Source organism: Sinohyriopsis cumingii, chromosome 7 (assembly GCF_028554795.1).
Source record: "Sinohyriopsis cumingii isolate HCF-2022 chromosome 7, ASM2855479v2, whole genome shotgun sequence".
Classification (NCBI taxonomy): domain Eukaryota; kingdom Metazoa; phylum Mollusca; class Bivalvia; order Unionida; family Unionidae; genus Sinohyriopsis; species Sinohyriopsis cumingii.
Window position 1 is genome coordinate 38,939,934 of NC_142967.1, and position 23,854 is coordinate 38,963,787.

The 23,854-nt window shown below is 37.0% G+C and overlaps 1 protein-coding gene across 8 annotated transcripts in view; it reads right to left on the minus strand.

Annotated features, from left to right (window-relative positions):
- LOC149795054 (helicase POLQ-like) overlaps positions 1–23,854 on the minus strand; it is a 110,751-nt gene that overhangs the window by 48,799 nt on the left and 38,098 nt on the right. For all 8 annotated transcript variants that reach the window (XM_089964744.1, XM_089964743.1, XM_089964739.1 and 5 more), the window contains 4 exons: positions 19,793–19,947; positions 10,122–10,361; positions 2,993–3,134; positions 1,916–2,020 (listed from right to left, as the gene is read on the minus strand). In XM_089964744.1, coding sequence (XP_089820870.1) covers positions 1,916–2,020; positions 2,993–3,134; positions 10,122–10,361; positions 19,793–19,947 — 642 coding nt within the window. The remainder of the gene's footprint in view (positions 1–1,915; positions 2,021–2,992; positions 3,135–10,121; positions 10,362–19,792; positions 19,948–23,854) is intronic.

The window sequence follows — 23,854 nt, forward strand, 5'->3', positions numbered from 1 at the left end:
TCAAGATAAAAGACATGGAACTCAAGTTATTGGATGAAAACAGCTACTTTTTCTTCAGTCTGTATGACCTTAACCTTTTACCACTTAAGCGTGAAAATGATAATCTTCTTCCTTACTCTAAACGTTTGGTGATTTTTGATGGTGGAGAAGTTGAGTTATTGTCCAGAAGCAAAACAAGGAACAGATGGCCAGATATATCAATGGACAGATGGACAATCATAATATGACACACTCCCACTTACTGCAGGGATATAAAAATTAATAATGAACACAAGCTCAAGCCCATAAAGATCTGGCCTGAAATTCCTCAACTTTACTCTCACCTAGAACTCATTCAGGAATAGAGATAGCAAGGTTTTCAAGACAGCCACTGTGGTGGCCATACATAATGATTTTTATTTAGGACAGGATACTAAGTTTTATGGTGAAAAACCAATGGCAATTTTACCGGAGTACAAATAAGAAGACTTTCAAGATGGTTGCTATGGTGGCCATAATGGATATCAGATCAGTACTATTTTTATTTAGGACCAATCTGACATCATAAGAAACCTTTCAGGGAAAACCCCATGTTGATATGATCATCCATTCATAATTAATAGCAATAACAAGATTTTCAAGCTGGTCACTATGGTGGCCATATTGGACATCAGTTCAGCATCGTTATTGTTTAGGATTAACTAGACATAGTAAGAAGTCTTCTGGTGAAAATCTAATGTCAATATTACTGCTCATGAGGAGTAGTGATAATGATTTTCATGATGGATGCTGTGGTGGCTATATTAGATTGACATGTAAGACCAACTAGACATGATAAATCTTTCAGTGAAAACACCATGTTGATATCACCATCAATTCTGGAGGAGTAGTAATACAAATATTTTCAAAATGGCTACTGTTGTGGACATAATTGACAGTTATTCATCATTTGCATTTAGTACAAACTATACACCATCAAAGGTCATCTGGTAAACTCCCACAAAAACAGGACTTTCTGTTAGAAGGAACAGCATTGACAAGATTTCAAGAATGTGGCTGTAGTGGTCACAATGGACATAAGATTGGCACAGTTTTCATTTAAGACCTACTAGAAATCATAAGAAACCTTTCAGTGAAAACCACTGTTGATATAACCATCAATTCAGGTGGATTAGCAATACCAAGGTTTCCAAGATAGCCACTGTGGTGGCCATACTAGTTGTCTGAGTCGTACCATCTATACAATGGGATGAATGTGTGTGTAAAGTTTCATGGCAATCCTCTATGTAGTTTAGGAAGAACAGAAATAAACAAAATCTCCCTTGCCAACCAGATAAAGATGAACATTCCACAAGCTCTCCTGGTCTATGACCAATGAAGCTAAAAAAAAATCTTATCTGACTTCAGAATAAAATCTATAATTTATAACATGATATAATTTATATTTTACAAACCAGTGTTGTATTTTCAGTGCATGTATTACATATTTAAAATATCATGACATTGTAAATTGTATAAATGTAATTATAAGGCATCAAAATGCTGTTTATAATGATAATATTGACCTTTTATTAATAATTTATTGAATACAACTTTACCTTATTTGGTCATATAATAAAGATCCCATATTAAACAGTTTCAATAATGATTTTTCCATTTGGAGAGTAGGGTCAGCTTACATGGAAATCAACTGGACAAGCAGAAAACCAACTGGCCCTCCCAATCCCAAAAATAATATCTTCGAAGATTTAACCAATCTCATAGGCCTACAGATCCATGTATTAAATGGCCCTCCTCAAACCAACAGGCCACAGGCCAGTGGCTAAACCAACCCCTGTATTAGTGCTCAATTTATGTGAAATGCAAGACAGTTCAACATAATCCATTCTAATGTAAAGGTACTAAATGTTTCCACAAGACTAGTACTGATACTCACAGCCAATCCAATAGTTGACAGCATGATGTTTTGGAGTCCCTTACCCTCATCATACAACAGACTACTATGACAGCTGCCCAGAGGTCCTGACACAAGCTCACATACCTACAAAAGATACACTGGAATGAAAATGACATGCATAAAATCTAAACCTAACTACTAAGATGCACAAAAATGAAAAGGGCCCCGAATGGCCGAGTGGTCTAAAGCACTCTCCGTTACGGATCTCTGCCATCTCACATCTGTTTGCATGGGTTTGAGTCTCGGATTCGGCCAATGTGGGTATGTGAGAAAGCTTGCCAGTAGCTTCTCGAGGGTCAGTGGTTCTTTCAGAGGTTTTCCCGGGTTCTTCCTCCACCATTAATACTGGCCGCCATGTATAGCCTATCGTGTGCTAAAAAATGGCGTTAAACCCTACAACAACAACAACAACAAAAATGAAAATATGGTGTTTGACTTGCATCAGTTCTGAAGATAAAATCAATTATGGTCCTTATTTATTTGGGATTTTCAATATGCTGTTGTCAAAAACACAGCAACAGTATTTAGAGATGTCTAGTTTTCTGGACACCTCTACTACCAATTGCCCTTTAGGAAAATTTCAAGGAAAAATATGTAATGGTCAAGTCACGTGCATGCTGGAATAATAAAAAATGGAAACTGCACAGATGAAGCAGAAATTTACTAAATAACTACAACTTTTTTTAAAATCAGAAACATTGAAAGCAGGTTTTCCTGTCACAGCATGCTTTATGATTCCATATTCAGGTTGGAACAGACACATTAACACATGGCAAAGTCTGGTGAGGAGACAAAGTCAAGGACAGTAAAAATAAATCTTAATATAAAGTTCAGCCCCTGTTACCACCATTGACACAACATGATTAATGCTGGGATTCTTCTAAAATGCCATTTTTTCAGGAACAAGAATATATTAGAGTACATGTAAAATATGAATGTAAAAAATGATTTTAAGTATAGTTAGTAAAAATAAATGCATAAGTACTATTACAGTGAATTCACATTCATTTTTTTAGAAAGCATTCTCACTGACCATTACTAGTCAGAGAATTGTACCTTTTCCTTGTCAGCAGGTTTGGTGATTAGGATGCTCTCGCCTGAGGTATCTATGCCTGCCCTCCCTGCCCTGCCCACCATTTGTTTGTACTGGCTCCGGCTCATGAACTGCTGCCCTACAAAGGGACTACGCAAAATCACTCTGCAGAAGAAAAAGATGTAAGAACTGTCAAACATTAGTATGTTTTGTTTGATGAATTCTTTGTTTAGAACTCATATGAAGTCACCAACATAAGATTTCCACCAAACGACTTTTTATGATATCTTGTTGGTCCTAAATCAAAATGAAGCCAATCCTGAGAGAACTCAGGATAAGCCAAACTAAACCAAACAAATCACCCAAATAAGCCAAGAGGTGAAAGCTCGGGAAGTAGCGTTATCCATTTGATACTCCAACTGGATGGAAAAGTCACTGATGGCCATGACATATACTTTCAGTACATAACTCAAGACATTCACTGCATTATACTTTTGCCTCTACAGAAGGATCTTGTAACAAGAGAAAGCAAATAATAGCCACTGATTACCTATGTATAGCAGACTTCTCGACCACAAACCCCAGCTACGATCAACTGGAACAGTACTGCAAATAGTTCCAATCAACTGAAAGAACATGTAATTCACACAGCCTGCAAACTGAAGCTAAAACTATCAGAAAGCACATCTTGCATGACTGCAGCTACAGCCAAACTCAGAGAAGCCGAGAAAGTTAAGAACCCATGAAAGATTCCAGCTGGGAAATAAAATAAAAGTCTGACCAAAATTGGACAATAAATATGAAATATTTTTATAAGATTTCAGTTGGGAAACAAACCAAATGATCTGCACAAACTCTGACCAAGACTGGACAATAAATCAAAATAACTTTATCATGGTCTATATCCACTCTCTGATGGTGTCTGAAAGTTTGAAATCATGGGGCCCTTAATAGTAATCAGAGTTTACTGTTTTTTTTTAAGTCGCTAGAGACAAAAATAGTCTTGTTGCTGGATGGAAAAACATGTTGTCTTTTAACACCAGTGCAAAAAGAGACGAGACTTACTACATATACCTTCTTGTTTGCTGTATTTTCTCAATGACTTATGCTGGGCATTCCTGATCAGAGCTAAGTGATGTGATTTTGATTTTTAACGTAGCTTTAACAATTTTTCAGTCATATCGCTATGATGTCTGCAATGTGCCATTTTTATAGTGATGTCTAGCACTGGGGCATCATGCCGCAGACATGTAGCATGATGTCCCACCCAGTCACATTATCCTGACACCAGGCTGACCAGTCCTAACACTAACCTCTTAATGCCGAACGCCAAGCAAGGCAGCTGTTAGTACCATTTTTGTAAGTCTCTGGTATGACTCGGGCGGGGATCAAACCCATGACCTCCCGCATCCGAGGCAGACACTCTAACCACTAGGCCACCGGGGGGCAGTCGATCAGAGCTAAAATAAAGGTGAAGCCTGTCTCAGCAGGGATGGAAAACCTGCTTTCACAGTTGTCTGATCAGGTTGGGAAACACCTGAATCTTTCTGGGAATGTCTATTGGCCACTGACCCTGGTTTCATCACATCTGATAGGGACAAGTTTCACCTTGCACTCCTGACCTCTTATTTTCCAAATAATAATAATAATCATAATAATAATGAATACTTTGTATAGGGCCTAATTTTTACAAAATCTAATCACTTGACAACATTAGACAACACCTATAACATAAAAAAACATATAATGATATTACATGTATTATAAAAAAAAAAAACACCATGAAATTAGAAAACATAAAAACATGCTGAAAATATTTAAGGTAGGAAACATTATTAGGTCTTTAAGTTTGTTCTTGCAGTCAAAATAGGTGAGTTTTAAGAGCACTCTTCACAGGGATCACTGTCTTTTTGTCTAAATTCAGTGGGCAATTTGTTCCATGTTGTGTGCCTCGGTATACAAAAGAACATTGTCCATATGACTTCGTTTTCATAGTGGGAATAATGAGTATACGATTGTCAGAAGAGGAGCATAAGTATCTTGCTGGTGTGTACAAATGGGTGAGGTCGGACAAGTATGTTGGACTGGAGTCCATCAGTGAAACATAGCACAGCAAACCAATTTTGTGTTTATTCTGGATTGAATGGATAGCCAGTACAGAGAAGTGGGGAGGTGTGCTCTGATCAAGGTACTCTAAGTATGATCTGAGCAGCTGTATTTTGAACTTTTTGAAGTTTCTGGAGTAGACATTGAGATGAACCAGACAGAATTGAGTTACAATAGTCCAGTCTTGAAAGTACTAATGAACACACAAGTGTTTTAGTGGCATCAACTGAAACATATTTGCGAATTGCAAATTGAGCTGATGCGTCTCAGCTCATGATATGCAGCCTTGCATATGTTCATGACATGATGGTGTAATGTGAAAGTACTGTCCAGAGTAACACCTAGGTTTCGTACTGACTGTGTGAATTTAATGTTGGTGTTGCTGATCTTTATTGTTTGAGGTAAAGGATGTGAATGAGAAAGGCTTTGTGTTGTGATCAGAATGGCCTGTTTTATCATCCTTTATCTACAGCTTTTTACATGTCATCCATGATTTCACATCAGAAATGCACCTCTTTACACCTTGGATGGTAGCATCAACTTCGGTTGGGTGGCTAGATTTGTATATTTGGGTGTCGTCAGTGTACAACTGGTGAGACACTGGATGATGATCTATGACACCTGAGAGCAGCTGAGTGTACAGAATCAAGAGAACAGGATCAAGAACAGACCCCTGTGGAACACCACAACATAGTGTTATGCGTTTAGGCTCGAATAAACAGTAACACAGAAAGAGTGAAAACAACAAGCTTTTTAAAATTTAACAAATAATTTTTTTTCCTGGAAAATTCTGTAAAAATGAAAAAAGCAGAACTTACGGTTTCAAGAATCAAATCCAAAAATAATGTAAGAATAATCCACAAATTAAATTACAAACGTCCTAGTAATAAATATTCTAATAATTTCAAATTCGAATCCTGATGTAAAATCCAAGATGGATGACAATGACGTATGTTGTAGTCAGTACTGTGCTTATCTACAGTTCCTTGTAGAAATACAAATAAATGGCGCTCCTGTGTATGAAATCAAATTTAAATTTACAAGCAATGTCTTTCCAAAGTTTCTGTGTGAGCATTCCTCAAAATATTTCCAGAGAATAAAGAATTAATCCTTTTGAAATCCAACTGATCTGAAGAAAATTATAACTTAAAATCTGGCTACAACAAACTTACTTGACATCAGTGTAAAAAGCCCCAAAATTGAGAAATCTCTCTCTACACATCACTATTATAACTAACAAAAGCGTAGTTATGGAAAAAGCAGAATTGCAAAATCAAATGGGGGGGGGGAGTCAGGTGATCATGTTTATATCACATACACAGAATAAGGCCTTGATTTGACCAGTGATTTTATTCCCAGAATAAAAGTATAAAAAAGTGTTTACTTCTTAACCCACGTAGTCCCATCATGACCTTGACAACAACCAATCATTTTAAAATAAAATAGAACTTTGTTTACTAATTCTGAATCCAGGTTGGAATTTAGATCAACACCTCGTGTTTATGAACTAACAGTCAAGGTCAAACAATTTTCAGAAAAAGTATCATCTCAAGTGAATAAATTTACATTACAATAGCATGTAAGAAAAATAAAAATTTAAATCTGACAAACAGACAATTAAATTAAAATACATATATATTAAATCAGATATATGTAGCAATAGATCAACTGATGGGTTGGAGTTTATTCCATCTGCAGACACAATTTGTGTCCTGTTAACCATAACCAAGTAGGACTTGAACCACAGTAAGGCTGTATCATGAATGCCAAATACATGTTGGAGATAGTGAATATATCATGGTCTATTGTGTCAAATGCTGCAGACAAATCAAGGAGGGTGAGAACTGTAATCTTTCTGCTATCCAAAGCAGAGAGAATGTCATTAACTACTTTTAGAAGAGTAGTTTCAGTACTGTGACAAGGGTGATGTGCAGACTGTACATTGCTAAAAAGACTGTTTGAATTCAGATGAGATATAAGTTGGGATAGAACAACCTTTTCTAAGATTTTTTTTTAATGAATGGGAGATTAGAATCTGGGTAGTAGTTGTTTAAATTGTTATGGTCGAGTGTTGATTTCTTCAGCAGAGGCTTTACAATGGCAGTTTTTGAAAAATGATGGTAATTCCCCGGATCAGAGAGAGGTATTAATAACATCAGTTAGTGAAGGCAATACTGGATCTAAGCACTCAAGCAGCAGTAATGTTGGAATTGGATGAAGTTCACATGACTTTGGTGCACTCTTCATCACTATTGTATGAATCACTCAGAGATTATGTACCAGGTACCAAAGTGTCCTCTGCCCAAGTCTCTGGATCTGGCACTAGAGACACAAAGGTTGGCAGTTTGTGATTCTAGGTGACTGTGAAGGGACTGATCACAAATATTGCAAATCCAATGGAAGACTAACATATGGAAACACTTTTTAGGAAACAGTCTCTGACCTCTCCTTAATAATAAATCAGCTAGCCTATTGAGTCTGACAAGAACACAAGAATGTGGACTATCTGAGCAGTGATTTCATGCATTTAGCACAAAAGAAAAAATACAAGACAAATTTGGATCAACCGTTGAGAGGGAAACAGGTCCGACTTCACATTGTTCACAAATAAACAGTTGGGAAAGAGAACTTGTTCATATCTCATACTAGAATTGAACCTGTTCAATATGACGCCCACTGATGGAAGCTGATCCCAAAAGGAAGCAAACTAAACTGATAAACAGTGAAAGTGAACCTGGGGAATTTACAGGACAATGGGTAAACAGGGTTATGAAAATAGAAGTCATTAAATCAAGACTGACAGAAAACACATCGTTCCTTCAAGAAAGTCTCCATCCTGAATTAAAGCTATCAACTTGCTGAGACTGCTAAATATAACTGCAAGCTTTCCATTACCTTTAGCATCTTTTTGTCCAGCTTATGAACAATTACCACTGCCCATCTAGTGAGCAAACAATGTATAACCTTCAAAAAAGTGCCTCATCTGGTTGGTCAGGACTTTCTATAACAGAAAACAATGAAAGGGGAATGGATGAATGAACAAACGTTTCAATACCTCCAAACCAAACTTTGATTGCCAAATTGTTTTCTTTAAATTAGTCCAATGCCTACTTGGATATCTTTGGTAAGCAATAGGCAAAGAGTCATTGTTGTTTGCTTGGAGGCTTGGGAGAGGAGAAACTGGGCATCCTCCCCTGTAAAAGAACAGGACAGACAAATCATCAGGTACTATACCCTTTTTTAGGTTTGGGTAAATCTCTCCAACTGCTGACTTAAACTCAGGATAGCAGCCATGGTAGGTTCTGGGTTTTCTGTCTGATCAAGGTCATCCCCAGTTTCATTCATTTAGGTTATTTTTGTGCAGTAGTCTTACACATTTGCAAAGATCATTCCTATCTAAGGAATCAACAATTATCAATGGTGGCATGTTGGTACCTATAAACAGTAAATGTCATGATTTGTGAGCCTGCTGACTAAACTAGTGGTCAGGCAACTGACAGTGTTTGGGTTGGGGAAAGAACTGGCAAATCCAATGGTGAGATGGCTACACAAATGGACCAATCAGATAGTTCACCATGACTGACCAAGGAAGATTAAATGGACAGCCAATTTGTGGTCCAACCTGTTGTAGCAATGCATCTCTAATCATGTACAGTAAATAATGGCTGGTCAGAAACCAGGATGGCAGAAAAAGTCATAATTGGCACAGGTGGCTGCCAGGAAACTCCCAGGAGTTATAGATAACATGTGCTGAGTCTGACAGGCACTCTGGCCTTGCTCTTGCATGCAGGGCAGGATGGACTTAAGCCCACCTGGCTGCCATAAGGAAGGAACAAACTCCAAATATTTAAGTCAACTGTAAAATGGCTGGCAAGGTAAAAGAAATTCCTCCAATGTCAACATCAGTGACATTGTTTCTTGAATAATTCTTCTCATCCAAAATTCTGACTGCGACTGGCATGCAAATTGATGGTAATCAAAGTAATTGGCTCAAAATGGTAGGTCTGTGGCCCTGATGCACCTAAAGTCACTCATTATGTAGAAACGTGATTGTGGAATGCAGTATTAATTTGGTTAAAATCAATCAAGAATTATACAACTAGCCCCAAGTGCCAGATCACTAAGATCAGGCAAATCTGATGAAAATATCTATGCATTTGACCTACATTTTTAAGTCCAAACCATCAGTATAACTAGGGACTTGTGGAAATAAGGTAAACCTCAGCCAGAAGTACTGTTGACCAAGTCCACTCTGACTAACTAGTGCAAGCACTATTAGGCTTGGTAAATGTATACTTTATATACCTATAAGAAGTTTCATGCATGCCCTTGACATTTTGAACATTTTACACTTTGTGCTAATAAAAATGCCTAAGCTAAAAAAGAAAAGAAAAAGATGCAAGCTATACCAAATGAAAGCAAAGTATGCATACGACAAAACGAAAAACAAAATGGCATGATCAAAGATTATGTTCAAAACAGTGAAAAATATGAGGTTCAACGTTAAAAATAACACCACACTTTCAAGAGAACAAGAAAACAATACCAATTTGTATGTGAGGCTAATGTTCCATGAGCATTCACATTTCAGAATGTAACATGTAAAATGTTACACGTACTGAGCAAACATTTCCACTGATAAACATCCAATATATAGGTAGCCACCTATTGGAGACAATGCAGGTAATTACAGTTGTTATCTTGGAAGAGTTTCTTTCAACAGATACTATTATCTATAGTCTATATAGAATAATGATTGTAGTGACAAAGTGTGGGTCTTTCTTGGATGGCTGGATTCATGATGCAGGGGAAGTTCAATTCTTAAAATAAATGTGATCTGGAAGATTAACCCTGCTAACTAAGACTAATTACTAAGACCCCTACCTTTTAGCTGGAAGAGTAACCCTGCTAACTAAGACTAATTACTAAGACCCCTACCTTTTAGCTGGAAGAGTAACCCTGCTAACTAAGACTAATTACTAAGACCCCTACCTTTTAGATGGAAGAGTAACCCTGCTAACTAAGACTAATTACTAAGACCCCTACCTTTTAGCTGGAAGATTAACCCCTGCAGCAAGTGTAGAAGTGCAGGTGAGTAAACACAGTGTTCCTTCAGAGTAAGCTTCCTCTAAAAGCTTGCGTTCATCCATTGTCAGTCCACTGTGATGATAGGCAATGCCAAAATGGACTGTATACTGCAGCACTGGGCATATCTTCCCACCTGCATCATTGTACAACTCCTTCAGAAGTGCCTTGCGTTCTAACCTCTTCACATCTGAAAGGTCTCTGATTAATGAAAAAAAACAACAGTATAACATGAATACAAATGAGTTAAGTTCTATAATCAAAATCTGTATCAGAATAATTGCAAAGCACAAGGGAAGGCTCACATCTGGGAAAACAGAGAGGGCATATAGGTAGATATGTAAATGAAAGTGGGTACCATATATACTTGGATACAACTCTGATTCAACTGCAAATAATACATCCCTTGGTATGCCAGTGCAAAAGGAAAATATAAATCAAATCTAACTTTCATTACATCTAAGACAAACAGTTTATACAGCAAAACACAAATATTAATACAAATACAGGTTGTTTGGACTTGCACAAAAATAGAAGCAGTAAACATGCTGGTAAAAAAACATTGATAAAACACATCACTCTACAGTAGGTCTTATTTAATTTACTTGTAATGCTTTCAAATTATTAAAATCCAAATAATTGTAGATACAAGTGTTGTGTAATGAATACCATCATGACAGGGATAAACACAATGCATACCGTGTATGCATTTCTAAATGGGAATAGTGGCATGAAAACAAAAATATTTCAATTGACAACATTTGTAAATAATGCAAACATCCAGTTTCCAATATTATGTTTAGATTTATAGAAACTTTATATGTCACCCTTGGAAGACAACTCAGTTCTACATGGATCAAATTTTCTGTTTAAGAAAAACAAAATATTGACATAAAAGCAAGTACATACCATATTTATTTGAACTGAAGAAGACATATATGTATATATATAAATTTACACAAAAAGTGCAAATTCAAAATGGTATCCTAATGTTTCAATCTAAACAATCTTGTCGGATAAATAAACAGCTTACATATACCAACACTATAAAAAAATTTCTGATAAAATTCCAGACTCTAACATGTTAGAATCACTAGAGAGAGTTTATAACAAGTGATATAAAATGAAACAATAATAAACAAGCAGGTTATATAAAACTAACATGTTTTGATCTAATTCCCTGATGAGAAAAAAGGATGAAAACGCAGCATAATGAAAACTCAATGCCATCTGCAAGAATTGCTTATAAAATTATATCATGGAAGAGTTAAGAATGGAGCTTCTAAAGGAAAGATGTCAACAGAAATGTGTAGTGCAATAATAATAATAATAATAATAATAATAATAATTACAATAATGACAATACAAGAATAAAAATAAAAAATGTAAATACTTGGGGAAATATAATTGACAATAGGTGGGAAAATGATGACTTAATTTTTAATAAGACACCAATCGGAAGGTTTGAATTTTTCATTTAAACCAAACTCCCCATGTGTATTCAATTGTTGTATCCAATATCGTTTCTTATGCGTGCATTCTGTGTCAGTCCACCCCTGGTTTGAATCAATTTGTAGAAACTTCCAAATGATCTGCTCCCCATTTAGGGCATTGGGGTGGAATGTTACCAACAAAAGGGACATGCTTTTAAGCTTCCTCAGTTTATAGTTTAGGTTGTTGTTGTTGTGGGGTTTAATGCCATTTTTCAGCACACGATAGGCTATGCATGGCGGCCAGTATTAATGGTGGAGGAAGAACCTGGGAAAACCTGGGAAGAACCACCGACCCACGAGAAGCTACTGGCAAGCTTCCTCACATACCCACATTGGCTGAATCCTAGACTCAAACCCACGCAGACAGAGGTGAGATGGCAGTGATCTGTAACAGAGAGCGCTTTAGACCACTCGGCCACTTGGGGCCTCTACAGTTTAGGTTGGCTCCTCTATCAAGGACTCTGTTTTGTTAAAAGTCTCCTCAATGTAGTTCCTTCTGTATCCTCTCATTTTAAAGTTCTTGCTGAGCTCTCCAAGTCTCTTTTCAAAGGTAGCAAGATCACAGCCTACGTCGTTTGGTACAACCACACCGTATCTAGCTATGAAAAGCAAACCTATCATCTCTTCTTGCCATCATTTCTGGTATCGGGGCCCCGAGTGGCCGAGTGGTCTAATGCGCTCTCTGTTACGGATCACTGCCATCTCACCTCTGTCTGTGTAGGTTCGAGTCTCGGATTCGGCCACTGTGGATATGTGAGAAAGCTTGCCAGTAGCTTCTCGAGGGTCGGTGATTCTTTCCGGGGGTTTCCCCGGGTTCTTCCTCCACCATTAATACTGGCCGCCATGTATAGCCTATCGTGTGCTGAAAAATGGCGTTAAACCCAACAACAACAACAACAACAACAATTTCTGGTTTCATTTGATTTTTTATGAGATAATATGATATGAATTTTGCAGTGCACTGGAACTTGTATGAACTAGAGTAGGCTACATATATTTCCAAGTAAAAACTGATCAAACAAATGAATTTTTTTTACTTTTCATTACTAATATTCAAATATTCCTAAATGTAAAACTTTTGTCAGCAGCTTTAACATCAATACTGCTTACTCATCCAATCTGAATACACAATAACACCCAAGATTACTTGATTATTGAGACAGACAACTCTTCTATGATCTACCTGAGTGTAATTAACATTTTTCACAACTACAAAGCTTTTAGTAGTCTAAAGTAGTCACTACAAATATTAATTATCATGCAGAATATAAGTTCAGACTAAAGCAATCTGACAATGAAATTATGGCCCCTTCTGTATTTAAGTTTTCTTATAATTTCTCTTTACATTTTAAGTTTGTATCTTTTTAAACTCAACTGTTTTTACTTTTAATTAGCAGTATACAGCCAGTATTATCCATCTGTCCATCCATCCAAACATAGGTGTTCAAAGAAAATTGATTTTAGACAAAGGCCCAGGACTGGTAATTTAGAAAGGTCACAAGCCATCTGTTCTCTCATGCAAGAAATCTTTCTTCTTATAGTAATTAATTGCACTTTTTCCAGATGCCTTCTGAGCTTCATTTTTCCGTATGCAGATTCTTTTGTAGGTGCTGTTTCAAATTCTTCCAACTGCAATTACCATAGAGCTGAGGTCACAAAATGCCAGTCCTCATGCGTTCAGTTTTCTTATAAACTGAGCAACTAAATTTCCAACAACATTTTGCTCCAGCCATTCCCAATTCCATATGTTTTTTAAACCTTTATCTAACTTTTCATGTCATGGTCTCTCTCAAGAACTCAGGACGCCATGTTTTGCAAGCATGCTTATTCTTTCCAATGCATTCAGTTTTCTGTACACAAAGATTCAGGATGAATTTAAATCTTTGACCAATCAGAATACTCGTTACGAGAGTCGCAAGGTTCGTTGCGAAATGGGAGTGGACAGACCATTTTTCAAAAACCAGATTGGAGATTATATAAAAAATGGACTATATCAAGAAAAGTTGGATTCATATCAGAAGAAAAGTGGAATTCCGCTTTAAAACAGAAAAATCATGTCTGATTTAAGTTGTGTAGCAATAAAAAGATTTCCAAGATGGCTGCCATGGTGCCCATATTTGATGTCAGACTGTCACCATTTTCATTTTGGACCAAGTAGATGTCATAAAGTCATTTAATGAAAACCCCATGTTGATATGACCATACATTCAGAAAGAATAGCAATAGCAGATTTTCAAGACAGCCACAAAAGTGTTCATATTGGATATCAGATCTGCACCATTTTAATTAAGGTCCAACTAGATAACACAGAAGTCTTCTGATGAAAACCCCCCTTTGATATCACTTTCCTTAAAGATGTCTGTCATGGCAACCCTATATGATGTCAGATCAACACTATTTTTATTTTTGATCAAGTAGACATTTTAAGAAGTCTTTTAGTTGATATGACACCTTTACATATACTTATGAAAATGAACCTAAAATGCCCAAGCGATGATCCAACATGAAATGCAGGCCAGTACTGAATTTTTTAACTTCCATTTTTGGCAGCTTTAGATCAAATTTCATCTCTACCTGTACCTAAGTGATATAAATATAGAATGGTCTCCTCCCAGTGGACTTTAACTGCTTCCAGGGCCTTTAAATGACTGAACAAGCATCTTATCTGTTGAAGACCACTTAAATGCCTCATCTCCATATTTCAAAATATGTTATTCTGTTTCTTTAAGTTGTCCTCTCTGCTTGGGAGAATAAATGAACAACCTGAAAACACCTTTCAAATTGTCTTCTCTGATTGGGAAAACAAATGAACAACCTGAAAACACCCTTCAGAGCTGGACACATAATCTGCTATACTTCTTACATTAAATCAAATCCTTTGAAGTCTTTAAAAAATAACTACTGCAGCATCTGAGGGTTTACATGTATCAAATCTGCAATCATTATTACTGGATATCCCTCTGTACAATGATATGGAAGAAACATTGTTCGATTTTGTCCTTGTATGTACACGGCAAATGTTTCAGTAAATTATATTTCTTCAAGAATGTTTACCCAACCATATTATACTAGGAATATTAGCCTGCACACTTACAAATTTAGACCTACTAAAAGATGAACATCATTTTTCCTGTCTATCTCATATAGACAAAGGGTAATAGCTCTTGCCAATTACCTACCCTTGCCACCACTACGAGTCACTAGTTTTTAGCTGAGTGATATACTACTGAGGATGCATGTATGGCAGGGTGGCTGGGAGGGTTTTTAAGTAATGTGATTGGTATAAGTATTCTCAGAGAAACATAATTGACTGAAAAATTTTGCTTTCTGCTTTAAATGCGCTCCTCAATCACATTATGTTAGAAGAACTGGTAATAGGAGGAGGGAATGCAGAATATCTGACCTCTATCTAGGAAATGATGGCTAGATTTCCCATGTGAAAGAAAACCTGTTCTCATAAGCAACACAGCCCGGGTCACTTCTGATTCCACCCTGTTGCAAAACGTTTGATCAATGGCCGCTCCCAAGGTGTGCAGATCCGGGTGAAGACCAAATTAGGGACAGACCATTCCAAGTAAAGGACTTGACTTAGCCAAGACCTTGAGTCTGCACAGAATGTGCCTGATTTGTACATTGATATGGAGACTGTCTCCCCAACAAAGAAACTGCCAAATCAGAATCTTTCCAGAAGTGAAAGGCATTGATGCCAGCCTTTTTTTCTAGAGGGTCGACGTGGAGAGTCCACTCCCCTGCGTCCTACATGCTGCTGACGGTAATGAAGTCCTGTGTCAGGTGGGCACCCCCAACCATGGCATTGGTACATACCGTTAAGGTTTGAGCAATGTAGACTGCAGATATGTGTGACGTTGCATCCAGTCCAAGTTGGCTAAATCTAACAAGGAGGTATTTAGACTTTTAAACCAGTGAGATTAAAATGTTGCTGGAACTTGGCTTTCTGAAAAGAAAGCTCTGTGATTTCCTGGGTCACTAATTCGATCTGAAAGCTGGTCATAGATCTCCTTAATTTTAGTCTCTTGGGGAAGGAGTCAGAAGGACAGAGTCTCTTCCTCTTTGTTGAAATCCACTAATGCTTTAACTTATAGTCTTTAGTAGTAGAAGGAAGTGGAGGGCACTCTGAAGCTGCCAATACCTTTTTAATTTCCTCAGCTGAGGCAATAAAACCAAATTCAGCCCATTTAATAGTTGGATCTGAATATGGTTGATTTGAAGGAGCTTCATCACACATGCTATGTCCCAATCTGGTTCTGCCTGCAGCTCTGGATAACTCATACCAGGTGGCATTAATGACTCAAGTCCATCCTCTTTGAAAATGTCACTAGCTCTCTCATGTAGATAAGCAATGAACATTCTGACATCCAGCATTGCCAGCTGGTTTGCTCAGCATATGGTCTGCCTGGATGCTGGAAGTATAGAAGACAGTGAGGCTACCACTGGTACTGGCCACTCCAAGGACCTGTCTGGACAGATAGATTTCTCACTGAAATCGCCAGCATAGTAAAGGTATGTCACCGATGGTGCAGCTAGATGAACAGATATGTCACTGAGATCCTTATAAGAGGTCCCCATGGTGTGATGTCTAGATGGATAGCCAGTAAAGGTGTGGTGGTATAATGAGTTGGATCCAATGGATCCAGTATAAAACACCACGTGTCCTGACATGCAGGGTACTTATGCCCAGTGGGCTGCCCAAAATTATGGGATACTCCCCAATAAGTTGGAAATGCAAGCAATGAACTAGTTGGCTTGACCATTTTCTCCAAAGGTACCCCATGCTTAACTGCCGGTGATGCTGGACAGCCATCAACTGTGTGGTGGTATAATGAGGTGGATCATTGATCTGGTACAAACCCCATGTGTCCTGACTTACAGGCCTAAAGGCCACGCTCGGACATGCAGGGGGACTTGCACCCACTGGGCTGCCTAAAATTGGGGACATTCTCCCAATGAGTTGGAATCACCTGCAACAAACTTTAAGATGTCTTTCTCAACTTATTCCATCTTTCCATCCCTTTGATGTCTTATGGACTGTTGATTTGAACTCTGCATTTCATGCATTTAGTAGACATTTCTCCTGAACCAACACAAAAAGAAAGAACAAAGTATAAATTAGCAATTCAGCATGTTACTAACTAGCTAATACTGTAGCCCTGTCTGTGATCACATATTACACATGCTGCAGGTCACAGAGGATATACACTCAGTATATACAAAACAAGAGTTATGGTAGATTTCCATCCTCTAAAGTTGCATTTAGTTGGCATTTCTGCTGAAATGACAGAAGAATGATAAAACAAAGCATAAATTAGTAATTCATCATGTTATTAACTTGCTAATATATATTCCCCCTTACTAATGGAGCAATTGAAGATAGTCAATGCCATATTTGATGTTTTCTAGACTATGCTTGGAACTTTGCATTTCATGAATTAGTTAACTTTACAACTGCAACAACACAAGAGGGGAAAACAAAGCATAAATTAGCAATGCAGCATGTTAAAAACTCACAAAAACCAACTCTATTAATGAAGCAAGTTAAAATAGTGTCACGCAAACTGATTAATGACAACATGAGGTTGTTTTTGTGGGGTTTAACACCATTTTTCAGTACACGATAGGCTATGCATGGCAGCCAGTATTAATGGTGGAGGAAGAACCCAGGAAAACCCTGGGAAGAACCATCGACCCATGAGAAGCTACTGGCAAGTTTTCTCACATACCCACATTGGCTGAATCCTAGACTCAAACCCATACAGACAGAGGTGAGATGGCAGTAATCATAACGAAGAGCACTTTAGACCACTCGGCCACTCGGGGCCCTGACAACATGAGGTAAACGATAGTCTGGTGTAATGAGGTCTTAAACAGACAAAGTCCATAACGGTGAAAAAGTCACTCAAATTGGCAGAAATTGTAAAAATAATGTATACAACCTGCAGGGAAATTATTGTCCAACACAAAATTCCAAAAGAAAGTTAGATGGTCCAATTTGAACACTAAAATGGCTTGGATTGTCAGAAAATTGTATGATGTTATCAGTACAGCAGTGGAGCTAAAAGCCAGCATCACCTGGTGGCGGTAAGGGGAGGTCATGGGCAAGAGTTATTGCCCCATTCATGAGGTAGCAGGCTAATACTCCTAATGTAATGTGAATGGGGAATGTATTTGAAGGTGAAATTTAAAAAAAACACTTAAAAAATCTGCCTTGCTTTACTTCTCTGCCAGTCATCCATGAGATCACTAATTATATGAATAAAATCTCTGCAAAGAACATTATGTAGTTACTTTCTAAGTCAAATCCATTTTAGATGCAGTCTATATAGTTGTGGGAAATCAGTAAACGATTCTCTCTCTACTGCTATGTAATAAAGAGTAGAAAAGTATTAAAAACTTATTGCAATTTAGTTGTATTTGGTTTATTGAAGTTTATGTTTGATTTGTTCTCATTTGTTTTGTTCATTTTGAACTTCACCTTTAACTTCTTGTAGGCTATATGATTGAGGAATTGGAAGCTATGTCCTAAGGGCACACCGAGGCAGCCAACATGGTCTGGTCTGGTCATGTGACCTCAGTCCAATGCTGTACCAATTCTTCGCAAGATCTTTATGCATACACTTTATGTTCTGATCTGCACTTTCATACATTACATAATGTTTGATTTTTAAAGAAAAATAATTTCCCAGACTTTCTTCAATGGTAACCCTGTTTAAAAAAAAGAACTTGTATATCTTTAGTACTGTTAAATAATCTTTTAATTCCCTTTATTTTAGTGTAGGATTGATAGCTGTAATCTGGATGGGACAGTATACATCTTGACCTGACTTTAGATGTGCATCTTCTACAGACTGCTAATTTCACTTTGACATTTTCACTTCCAGGAATTCAGAGTTCAAATAACAAAAACCAGACGATAACTTTATTTTAGATTTATTTCAAATTTTATAGTTCATTTACTTCACATTCAAAAGCAGTCTGTGCTACTCTGGCAAATTCATTTTCCATGTTTTAATTGTTCAAGTTATTGTACTTTGAACTTGTTCAAGTTCATTTCTCGAGCACTTTGAAGCAGCCATTTTGATTAGCTGTCTACTTAATTTCCCTTATATCACATATAAACAAATTTCTGTCACATAAAAGTTGCAGAGATATGCCAACATTCTCTCCATTATGGCTGCTGCAAATGCACACAACTTCACCTTATATCTGTTTCTTTGTCAGAAGTCCTTATAACTGTGAACGGATCCTGTGCTGCACTGCTTTTATGCCACTTAAGAGTTTCTTTTTTGAAAGTATAACGAATCCCTTTGAAGAGTGAACTTTCTGAACATACAAGGACAGTTTATTTTCTACAGGTCCAGCATTAAGCTGACCTTTTTATAACCTGCCCATGAATAATACTTTATCTCTCTCTCTCTCTCTCACTCTCTCTTGCACTTTTTCATACTCCCAATTTTGTTGTTTTCTCACACCAGTCTTACTCAATTTTACTTTTGGTAAAACAGAAGATTTATGTTTAGGATCTGAAGGTTGAGCTTGTTTCCCTTCCCTTTTCTCAACACTCTCATCACCTACATCTTCCAATGGTTTTCTCTTACTCTTATCAGAACAAGATTTTGCAAAGAACATTAGAATATCCATAATATTTGGCTGATGACCACAAGTTTGACTTTTGCCAATGATGTGATGATCTACCAATCAAAGAGAAGCCTGCATGTGTACAAGATTTCTAAGGAGAAATGATCCAAACTTAGTATGATTGCATTATGTGAAATGCTTATGTGTATTGCATTATGTGAAATGCTTATGTGTATTGCATTATGTGAAATGCTTATGTGTATTGCATTATGTGAAATGCTTATGTGTATTGCATTATGTGAAATGCTTATGTGTATTGCAAAAAATGACAAAATGAGCTTACATGACCAGGTTTGCCATGCTCAAAACAATTTCCATTTTCCTGATTGGCAATTCAGTCGATGAACAGGCATTTTCATGGCAAAATAACTATGTACATTTTCTGTAACATATCTACCAGTAAAATTCACTTGCCTCAAAAAATGCACTCAATTGGCCAAAATTTTCACCTGCAAATACAAGTGGTCTCATGCATATTTGAATTACCTTCTGAACTTCATCATCATTTTAGCAAGCATCATAGCTACATTTTCACAGTTCTTCTTAGTAGGGCAGAATAACAAACATGATTTGCCTGGAATAACCTCAAGTATCAGCCCAAATAGGTGGTCACAGTCCATCTTCAACATCTCTGGGATGTACTGTAATAATAATAATAATAATAATAATAATAATAACTATTATTATTATTAAATTATGTTGCTATTTTATACTGGACATTTTATAATACTATGGCATCACACAAAATTCTCCAATGAAGGACAAAAAAGTCCAACTAAAAAAATGTACTGCAACCTGAGATAGCTTGCAATATTCATTTATTTAACATATAAATCTACTCAGGCCATGTAAACATGCATGCCAATGTTCATAAGCCAAAGTCATGTAATTTCTGTGTGATAACACTAAAGAGATCTTTCTTTTACCCCTCCCCCAAAAGTCTACAAGTTATAAAAACCTAATAAACTAGGAAAATGGCTACTGTGACATGCAACTCTAGCAATCTTATCAACATATGCTGCACAATATGCCTACTGAATTCGATTTGTCTATGTCCTGTCCTGTCTATGTCCTGTCCTGTTCTGTCTATGTCCTGTCCTGTCTAACCTGCAGTTTTTGCACAATCATACTAACAAGTCTATTACCAAACAAAAATAAACACATAAAAAGTGTTTCAAAAAATTAAAAAGAAAAAAAAAGCTTTCATGGTATGAAAAACAAATTAGGTAATTTACTTTTGTATACAACTACAATGCCTACGTATTCCATGCATTTGTCCCAGTGACCAGATTTACATACATCTGACAAACTGGGCCAAAGCAATGAGTATGCCAAAAAAAAGTCTGTTTATTGCACAAAACCACTGCTGAATTAGCTGATAGACTGAATCTTACTCATTACACATGAAAATGAAATAAAAACAGTGACCAAATTACTAAGGTCCCTGGTCTGAAGCAAAATGTATAACAAAGGCTACATCTTGGTGAAGTATAAAGTAGAAGGGATACAAATTATAATAAGTAACTTGTTTCTCTAAAAGAAAAGGCATATTGAACAACACGTGCTGAAACAATCCCAAGTTGAGATGTCACTCAAACAAGTAACCTCCAAAATGAAGCTCAACAAAGCCCATAATTCTGTCAGTAATGGACAAGTGAAGCAAATTTTCTAGCAAACTAAGTTTCTCCAAGAAACCTGATCACGTTATTGCTCATGAATTAACTCCTCTACCTTCTAAATTCAGCCCTCCCAAAAAGATAAAATAAGACTTAGTCTTTTCAATCAATAAAACATATGTACAAAGGGAAAAAACTCTTCTCCATTACCTCCTCTTATCACCAAAAGGTGTTGCTGTAGTAACTAATTAAAGCCAAAAGATACATCAACAAGCTAGCTTTCATTTGGAGGGAGTTGTAGAAGGCTTTAATAGTACTGTGATTGGGTATTAATGGAAAAACCTAATTTACTAAAAGCTTTCCTTTCTCTTTTGAATACCTTGATCATTTTAATGTTAGAATACAAAAACAGGAGAAAGACATGCTGGACATCATTCCTCTACTACCAGCACATAAACTAATAAGAAAAAAATAGTTCTTTTTACTGAAAAATTTCTAGGTGAATCCAGTGAAAGCATTAAACCTACACCTGTAAGGAGGTTGTGCTAACATCAGTTGGTTGTCTGGACCACAGCCACTGAACCCACCAGATTCCATTCTTATCTCTGCAAAGTTATATCATAGATGTAAAAACTCCACCAGGTTTAAAGTACATCCAAGTCAAAGATTTCTACTACTTACATTCTAAGATGAGGCTTTCAGAGAGATCACTCTAATCTCCTGAGCTAAATTCTTCATGAGGAGTAACTGAACTTCTTGGACTTTGAATTACACTGAATGTATAAGCCATTTTTTTTAGGGCTTGAGAGTTATATTGTGTTTCCTAACATTCACTGGAATAAAGAGATATTGTCCAGCCTCACAACTTTTATCTGTGCACTTCAAGTAATATGTAATAGCCTGAACTGGGTCTCGCATCCACTGCTCTTCACGTACCAAAGTGAGAAAGCATATGACCAATCTTTGACTGCCCACTGTGGCAACCTATTCTCAGCTACAACGCCTGGTTGTGTCAGTATGATCAAGAAACTATCCAATCTGCATTGGAGATAGTTCAGGTTCATTGAAAGGGCATGTAACTCACTCACTCTTCATGCCAAAGCTAAAGCTATCAGAAAACATGTCTTTAGTTTCAGCAAGTTTCTGGGTAAAGGCTCAAACTGATCTGAGACGAGCCACATCAAAACCCATACTGAATTCCATTAACGTAAGAGGTGAAGGTAAAGTCAAAGCCAATACCCCTGCTGCCATGATGCCTATCGTACTGAATATCATTTAACAATAGCCTTTGATAAAATTCAGAGCTAACTTTCTCCTCAAAATGCAAGAGAAAAAAAATCAGCCAACTGTTGGATTGAGGCACTCAAACGGATTCTACTACTGACTGTGTACAAGTCCCTGAAAATAAGCCACTTTCCCATATAAGTCTTCAAACTGGACAGCCTTCTAGCTTGTGAGATTCTCTCCACTACTGAAAAAGGAAAGTACTGTCTTCACAAGGCTGTTTTGACAATAGCCAGGCATAAAGAAGCCACTTAAGGCAGGATGAAACACTTATGATGATGACTGTTTGGGCAGGTTTGGCCTCGCCTCATTTCACAGAAATGTTGATCACTAGACTGAACAGACTGTACACCCAGAACTTGTCACTTTATAGTTTGGACCTCTTAATATCTGTATTATTTGCAGCAGGGGAGGTAAGCATATACATAAAAACCCTCCAAACTGACTTGTAGCCCACCCACAGCACACACTTCGGAGTCCCGGACCAGAGAGAAAAAATGTGGGCAGCTTGTGATTCTACCTTGTTGCAGAAGGTAGGTCACCACCACTGAGTTGTCCAAAGTGATAAATACTACTTTTCCAAAGAACTGATCTCTCCAGAAATGAAAAGCCTTGACTAAAGCCTTCATTTTAAGAAGGTTGATGTAATGTGACATCCTACTTAGCACACTTCAAGATGAAACATGGCAACAGGAGAGCTGCCAGTACAAGTTGGCATTTGTACATACTGATGCACAAACACTGCAGGCTGAGGATGATGAACACTTTGTCCTTGTCAGACACATGTGTGTCTTCATTAGCTTAATTTCTTGCACTTATGCATATTTCATCATCAATGTTTAACTGAAATAACAAGAATGACAAAAAAATAGGAAAATAACAACCGAAAAGTGTTTGCAAATCACAATAACACTTGCTACTGAGAACAAGCAAAAAAAAAATGTAGTAAGTATGAATAAGTAACATGTACCACAACTACAAAATATTCAAATAAATATTGATCAAAACTAAAAAAAATGATTACAACATTTAACAATACATTAATACACATTACTATATGGACTTTCTGGATGAATGGGTTGAAATCACAAAGATATTCAAGGACTTTGAATTGATATTAAGTTGATAATACAGTGCAAAAGTTTAAACTGGTTTGCTACCAGTACCACTGGGCAATGGTAAAGGGAGGTAAAATAAAGAGTTTCTTCCCTTTGTCATTGTCACACATAGAAGGAAAAGTCAATTTCATGGTCATTTTCAAAAGGCTGGATTAAATGGCTTATGTAATATAAATGTGGAACATAACAACTTCTGATACAGCTTACATGGAACAAACAGTGAACATGCAACTTCTGAAACAGTTTACACAACACAAACCTGGAACATGATAGCTTTTAAATAAAACTAACATAACACAAACCTGGAGCATGACAACTTCTGATGCAGCTTACATGAATCAAACCTGGAACATGACAACTTCTGATGCAGCTTACATGAATCAAACCTGGAACATGACAACTTCTGATGCAGCTTACATGAATCAAACCTGGAGCATGACAGCTTCTGATGCAGCTTGCATCAAACAGACCTGGAACATGAGGACTTCTGATGCAGTTTACATGAATCAAACCTGGAGCATGACAACTTC